The 7,616-nt window shown below is 50.5% G+C and overlaps 1 protein-coding gene across 1 annotated transcript in view; it reads left to right on the forward strand.

Annotated features, from left to right (window-relative positions):
• Positions 1 to 2,648, forward strand: part of RPH3AL (rabphilin 3A like (without C2 domains)) — a 133,984-nt gene extending 131,336 nt beyond the window's left edge. Inside the window, 1 exon segment of the mRNA XM_049636726.1 lies at positions 1,428 to 2,648. Within this exon segment, the coding sequence (XP_049492683.1) occupies positions 1,428 to 1,769 (342 nt within the window). The 3' untranslated portion in view covers positions 1,770 to 2,648.
• The last annotated feature ends 4,968 nt before the right edge of the window (positions 2,649 to 7,616 follow it).

Below are 7,616 nucleotides of genomic sequence, written 5' to 3' on the forward strand. Positions count from 1 at the left end.
TCGAGCCTCACATCCGGCTCTGTGCTGACAGGTTGGAGCCTGGAGCCTGCTTGGGATTCTGTGTCTCCCTTTCTCCTGCCCTTCCCCTGCTTGCGCTGTGTCTCTCTCAAAAAGAAATAAACATTAAAAAAAATTTTTTTTAAGTAAAATCTTTTTAAAAAGGAAAGAAAGAAGCCCCAGCCAGACCTGGCACCTCTGGGTCAGCAGACCTGTGGGCACGCAGTGCGTGTGTGGGTCCGCGGTCCGCAGTTAGCTCCATGCAGGAGTCTGCATTTAGGGGTGCGGGAGCCCATGTGTGCTGACAGCCACCCTCCAGGAGACCTCGTGGAAGCTCCCACTCACTCCCTGTCTCCCCTCCTCCCCTTTCTCCTGCCTTGATGGTGCCAGGAAGCTACAGGGCAGGGCATGTAAGAGAGGTGGCGGGTGGGCGGGTCTCTGGGAGAGGGAGGCCCTGTGGCCGTGGCTGTGGAGTGGACCCTCTCCCCTCCTTCCCGCCTCCTGAAACCCTCCACAGAGGACAGTTTGGAATCAGCCATATTTTAGTCCTAGCCCTGCCGCTCCCAGACATGTGAACTTGGACAGACCGTAAAATTCAACCATATGAAATTGCATTTTTGTAGATGAGAAAGAGCCAGATATCGGCAATCATGTGACTCAACCTAATATTTGATCTCTCTGTGCCCAATTCCATTATTGCTACGGGGGGGACCCCCCTGTGTTCCTCATGGTGTTGCAGGGAGGGTGAAATGCAGTGTCCGTGTGGAGTGCCTGCCCTAAGTAGGTCTTTGGCACAAACCTAGCAATGGAGGAGGCCGTGTGGCCCAGAGCGTAGAGAGCCTCCAGGGCTTATGCTACAACCCAAAGAGGATTGGTCTACAGGGAAGTTTTGGGGTTTTTTGTTTTTTTGAGAGAGCACAATCGGGGGAGGGGCAGAGAGAAGGGGACAGAGGATCTGATGTGGGCTCTGCGCTGACAGCTGTGAGCCCGATGTGGAGCTTAAACTCACGAACTGCGAGATCATGACCTGAGCCGAAGTCGGATGCTCAACCGACTAAACCACCCCAGACGCCCCGACAGAGAAGCTTTATATTGCCATGCCCATTTGCTCTTTCTGGCATCTAAGATCACCTGTGTTGATTACCCTGGGTGTCGATGGACACACTGAAGCACAGGGAGTAGATGATTTGCCAGCAACGATGCAGTGAAACGGAGCAAAGCTCTGGCCGGGGCACCAGCCCCCAGTCCTCCCTGGCAGATCCCTGTTTAGTTTCAGAAAGGGAAGCTGCTTCAGGTGTGGGGTCACTCCAGCAAGGAGCCTGTCTTGCCTGCGGTCACCTCCATCTCATTCCCAAAGGTCAAGCTGTCACTGGGGACGGACTCCGCCTCCACTTACCCTAGAGCGGCCTTTTTTTTCCTCTCCCCTAAAGGCAAAAGGCACACCTGGGCGAGTCCCCGCTGCTGACATGACCTCTGAAGTTCCTCTCTGTCTGCCCTGGCAGAGGCGTGATTGGTGCGTGGAGCAGATTTTCCAGTGGAAGAGTTTGAGAGCGAGAGAAAGCTGGAAGGGTCCCCAGACCCCTCCCGGCTCCTTCCTGACCGGTCTCGGAGCCCTCAGCTGGCCAGCCCTGTTGGATATGACCTCTGACTCAACAAACCAGTGTTTGTGGGGCTGGGTCTGCTTCCCCCCTCACTCAGTGCCTTTCTGCACCCTTCTCTCCTGGGAGCCCTCCTCACCCATCCCCACCCCCCAGCCATTCCGCCCACCATGACCTTTATTTATTGTCCTTTGCCTGCACCCTCCCTCGGCCTACCTCCATGTTCATTTTAAGTTTGTTCTTGTCTTGTGTTGGGGTGCAAGGGCCTTCAGGCCCTCCCACGTGCACTGTGGCTTTGGAGGGCACTGGGCTGGGCTTTCTCCATATTTGTATTAATGGAAGCAGAACCCAACGTTGCCCTTCAGAGCTGAGCTTGGCCCCTAGAGACGAGCAGTGGGTCCAGAGAGTGTGGGATGAGAAGCTTGCCCACCCTCCCTTTGCCTGTGACTCTGGAAGGTGGGAGCAACATCCTCCCTTCATTCGGGGCTGGCCCAGACACTATGGTTAAAACCTGGCTCTTGCTTAGGTTTCCTGGAACCCTCTGTTGGCCTCCCCAAGTCTTGCTCAGCCTCTCTCCAGCTGGTGGAGCTGGGAAGGGTTCCGGTGGATACTGTGAATTCACTCATTGAAGACCAGCCTTCAGCGGAGTCCCCAGCTGGGGTGCGAGGCTCCCCTGAGCCTTTAATTCACTTCTCTTCAGTAGGTTCAGTTTGGCATGAAAAATAAGTAATTCAGAGTGTGAGCAACTGCTTCTGGAAAACCCTTCCCTGAAGACAGAAGGAGATTGAGTGAGAGAGAGAGAGAGAGAGAGAGCGTGTGTGTGTGTGTGTGTGTGTGTGTGTGTGTGTGCATGTGCGTGCGTGCGTCCGCTTCTCTCATCCTTCCTGCCACTCTCCCACTGGCCCCCATACCTGGTTCTGGAAGGGCCTTCTCTCTGGGCTCTCAGGCCCCCACCATTAGCTTTTTTGCCCTTGCTGCTGGCAGACATAAAAAGACTGTTTCCGTGTGACAAATCATGCTTCAGAATTCAATAAAGATTAGAATTTGCATTGAGCCAGTGTGTTGATCAACAGAGCACAGTCGCTTATGTTTCTGAGATGCATTGATCGAGAAATGGATGGAAAGGAACATAGTATGTTGGTCACTGGAGCACTCCCTAAGCCACAGTAAAAGGAATGAGCTAGATCTATGTGTGTTAGGAGAGCTCACAAACCTCATGTTGAATGGAAAAACAAGGCCATTGATGTTTAAAAAAAAAATTAAGTATACATATAATCAAAATGAGCTGTGTAAACTTTTTTTAATTTTTATTTTTATTTCTGAGAGAGAGACAGAGTGTGAGTGGAGGGAGAATGGAGAGAGAGGGAGACACAGAATCCAAAGCAGGTTCCAGGCTCTGAGCCGTCAGCACAGAGCCTGATGTGGGGCTCCAACCTATGAATCACAAGATCATGACCTGCGCCGAAGTCGGCCGCTCAACTGACTGAGCCACCCAGGCGCCCTGACTTGTACAAATTTATATGCACATATGTAAAATGGACAAGGACTTGTGGTTAAATACAGTGGACCGAACACATTTGTATTTCCTCTGCCCCCAAAACTCCACCAAAATGACCTAAAGGACTAAAAATGGCATAGATTGCAAAGCCAAAAAGGAGAGGAGAGGGATGGCAGCAGGTGAGAGGTCTGCAGACTTTGGAAGATGGAAGAGGGTGACTGTCGAGTGCCAGCTTCCCAGCTCCCCCAGATGTCTACAAGGGAGAAAGCCAACCATGAATAAGCCCCATTTGCTTTGCAGAGTCCCCCAGATGCTCAGAACTCGGAGGGACCAGGTGTCCCTCAGGGGGAAGTTGGGATGCATATGAGAATAGTATTGGTTGGAAGAAGCTAGACCGCCAGGTTCCTTCTCCCAGCCTATGTGGCCCTTCCCTGACCCTGGCAGAAGACGGGTTTACTGCGGGCCAAGATTGAACTAGAAAGATTTGGGACCAGGGGGCCCAAGCCCAGCCAAAGGCTGGAGTGAGACAGCAATGAATGGAGAGATCCACAGTCCCCTTCCCTAACTAACAGCTGGTTTTTTCTCCGTCCACCCACCCTGAAGGCAAGATGTGATTGAATTCATCACTGGGAAAGTCACTGAAGAGAAAGGATGGACAGATCCTAATGTTGGCGATCTCCCATCCTCTTCCCAGTCACCACCGGGAGGCCCCTGTCCACAAGCACCACCCACACGTACGGTTTCCTAGTAGTTTGGCTGTGTCACACTCAGCTGGAACCGCCAAAGGCACCAACAGTTGACCAAAACCAACAACCGAAAATACAGAGACTCCAATACATAGGAGAAAGGGGACAGGGACTAACCCTCTGAAGATATTCACCCATGAAACAGGGAAAGAATGTTATTTTTTAAAAAGGAAGTGTTAAAGCTCTTGAAAATTAAAAATATAGGGGCGCCTGGGTGGCTCAGTCGGTTGAGCGTCCGACTTCAGCTCAGGTCACGATCTCGCGGTCCGTGGGTTCGAGCCCCGCGTCGGGCTCTGGGCTGATGGCTCGGAGCCTGGAGCCTGCTTCCGATTCTGTGTCTCCCTCTCTCTCTCTCTCTCTGCCCTTCCCCTGCTCATGCTCTGTTTCTCTGTCTCTCAAAAACAAATGTTAAAAAAAATTTTTTAACATAATAGAATTTAAAAATGTGGGGTGCCTGAGTGGCTCAGTTGGTTAAACGTCTGACTTCTGCTCAGGTCATGATCTCACGGTTCGTGGGTTCCAGCCCCGCATGCAGCTCTGTGCCGACAGCTCAGCTGGAGCCTGCTTTGGATTCTGTGTCTCCCTCTCTCTCTCTGCCCTTCCCCTGCTTGCTGTCTCTCTCTCTCAAAAATAAATGTACATTCAAAAAATTTTGTAAAGAATTTAAAAATGCATTAGAAGGGACAGAAGATGAGAGGAAAATCTCCCAGGAAGTAAAACACAAAAAAAAGACATGTAAAAGTATAGGGGAAAAGTCAAGAACATTGGACAACCCAAAGTAAGATCCATGCGGGAGGTCCAACTTCCAACTGATAGGAATTTCAAAGCAAGAAACAAAGGGGAGAGAACTGTTGAAGAAATTCTGTCCACCCCCTGAGGTCTCGCTAAAACAGGTTCTCGCTCACCCAGCCTGGGTCGGGCGCTGAGAGCGTACATAGAGCAATCTCCCGGCTGGAGGACCACGCTCTGAGTAGCGCTGGTGTAGGGCGTTGTTGGTCACCACTGGCTGAACTCATTGGAATTACCTGCGGAGTTTTAGAAGCACATCACGCCGGACCGGCCCCCACCCCGGGAGATTTCGTCAGCTTGGGGCACAGCCTCGACGTTATGATTTTGGAAACCTCCCCCACGTGACTCCAAGGTGCTGGCAGAACGGAGAACCCTTTCCATACAGACGCTCTTCCCAGTGGGCTCCAGGAGACGTGTACAGAATGTTTAGAGCTGTACCTTTTTATCGGCCAAAAGTTGGAAGCGCCCCAAATAACATCAACAGACAAATAGATACAGAAGCTGGGATACGGTGGAGTCAATGGCATATCGTGCAATAGTGAAAGCCAGCACTCTGAGCACAGATGACTCTCATGAACAACCTGAGCAAAGAAGCAGATGGCAGGAAAATGTGTACGTTACGACACCATCTATATATAGATTGTAAAACATGGAGAAATGACATATATTAACATATTTTATGCAGCAGAAGAATAAAGAAATGCACAGGAAGGATAAACAACAGATCTCAAGGTACGTCTCAAGAAGAAGGGGCTAGCTAAGGAAGGGTTTCAACATATTGGTAATGTTGTTGTTGTTGTTGTTTAATTTATTTATTTTGAGAGAGAGAGTGTGAGCGGGGCAATGGCAGAGAGAGAGGGAGAGAGAGAGAATCCCAAGCAGGCTCCGCACTGACAGCACAGAGCCCGACACAGGGCTCAATCTCACGAACTATGAGATCGTGATCTGAACCAAAATCGAGAGTCAACCGCTTAACCTACTGAGCCACCCAGGCACCCCTATTGATAATATTTTAATGTCCCTGATGAATAGACAGGTTTGCAATATTTATATCATAATATTTCATTAGATATTATATTTTCATTGTTTTTATACATCTTAAATCTTTCAAAATAAAACAATTTAAGGGACTATAGCAAGCCCTCTTATCATGAAGTTTCAGGACATCAGGATTAAAAATCCTAAATAAAAAACATCCTCGGGGCGCCTGGGTGGCGCAGTCGGTTAAGCGTCTGACTTCAGCTCAGGTCACGATCTCGCGGTCCGTGAGTTCGAGCCCCGCGTCAGGCTCTGGGCTGATGGCTCAGAGCCTGGAGCCTGCTTCCGATTCTGTGTCTCCCTCTCTCTCTGCCCCTCCCCCGTTCATGCTCTGTGTCTCTCTGTCTCAAAAATAAATAAACGTTAAAAAAAAAATTAAAAAAAAAAAATCCTCAAACTTTCCAAAGAGGGAAAAGAAAAAAGTCACATACTAAGGAGCAGGAATTTTAGATGGCATTGAAATTCTCAAAGCAGATTTTGAAGGAACATCTTTCTGAATTCTGATAGGCAATGATTTCTTTAATGTTTATTTCTTTATTTTGAGAGCGAGCGTGCACACATGAGCAGGGGAGGAGCATGAGAGAGAGGGAGAGACAATCCCAAGCAGGCTCCACTCTGCCAAGCACAGAGCCCGACTCAGGGCTCAATCTCAAGAACTGTGAGAGCATGACCTGAGCCGGAATCAGGAGTTGGACGCTTGACCAACAGAGCCACCCAAGCCCCCCAGAAATGGTTTCTAATCTAGATGTGTACCCAGCCAAATCTCAATGATAGTAGAATGAAGATATTTTCAGACATTGTGAGTTTTGAAAAAACTGACCTCCCATACATTCTTTTCCAGGCAGCTGCTAGAAGATGTGCTCCAACCAAACAAGAGAGAAAAGCAGACTGCCAGGGACACAGGAAACTGGAGAGCCAGCACAGGAAAGGGGCAAAGAGAGTCCCTAGGACAATGGCGGTGGCTGTGTGGCTGGGCTAGAGGCCAAGGCCAGCCAGCCCAGATTGGAGCATGAGCACAGAGGAGGTATACAAGGATATGCAAAAAGATAAGGAGCTGGAGCACCTGGGTGGCTCAGTCGGTTAAGCGTCCAACTTTGGCTCAGGCCATGATCTCGCGGTCCGTGAGTTCGAGCCCCGCGTCGGGCTCTGTGCTGACAGCTCAGAGCCTGGAGCCTCCTTCGGGTTCTGTGTCTCCCTCTCTTTCTGCCCCTCCCCACTCTCTCTCTCTCTCTCTCTCTCTCTCTCTCAAGAACACATAAACATTGAAAAAGAAAAAGAGAAAGAATGACTGATGTAGTGGAACCAGTTTACCCGCATTTCCTTGGACTTCCATCCCTAGACTGACCCAGGCTGGGAAGCCACAATGAGGACGGGGCTGGCAGAAAAAACACAGCCCCCACAGGCCGAGGAGACAAACCTCAGACAGAATCCTGCTGCCACATCAGCTCCTGGACAGATGCGCCTCTTTAGCCCTGGAGGCAAAAGCATCCACGGCCCAGCAGGTGAGAGCCAGTGCACAACAAAGTGGGGACAGGATCTTTTCCCAAATGAGAAAACACCCACTTCCTGGCCTTGCATCTCAAGGCTCCCAGAAGCCTGTGTCTGTCTCTGCCTGTTTCTCCTTCTCCCGTGGACCATCTCTGTGTTCTGCCTGAGTGCAGGGTGCTGCAAGCCTGGGACAGGGAAGCGGCAGGGCAGACTCAGGCTCCGGAGAGAGGCCCAGCAAGGACCCTCTCGCTTGCCTCACTGACCCCGCCTCCTCACACCGTTTTGTTTGCTGACAACAAGCAGAGCCCCCAGTTCCACTGAGCCCCGGCCAGGGAGAAAGGAAGCATTTTGCTGCATAATAACCATCGTGGATACCATTTCTTGAGTCAATCACCTGCTATCAGCTTTAGGGATCTTCACCCACCTATGAGGCAGATACTTCTATTGTGCCCATTTTACAGA

Source organism: Panthera uncia, chromosome E1 (genome assembly GCF_023721935.1).
Source record: "Panthera uncia isolate 11264 chromosome E1, Puncia_PCG_1.0, whole genome shotgun sequence".
NCBI classification, from domain to species: Eukaryota; Metazoa; Chordata; class Mammalia; order Carnivora; family Felidae; genus Panthera; species Panthera uncia.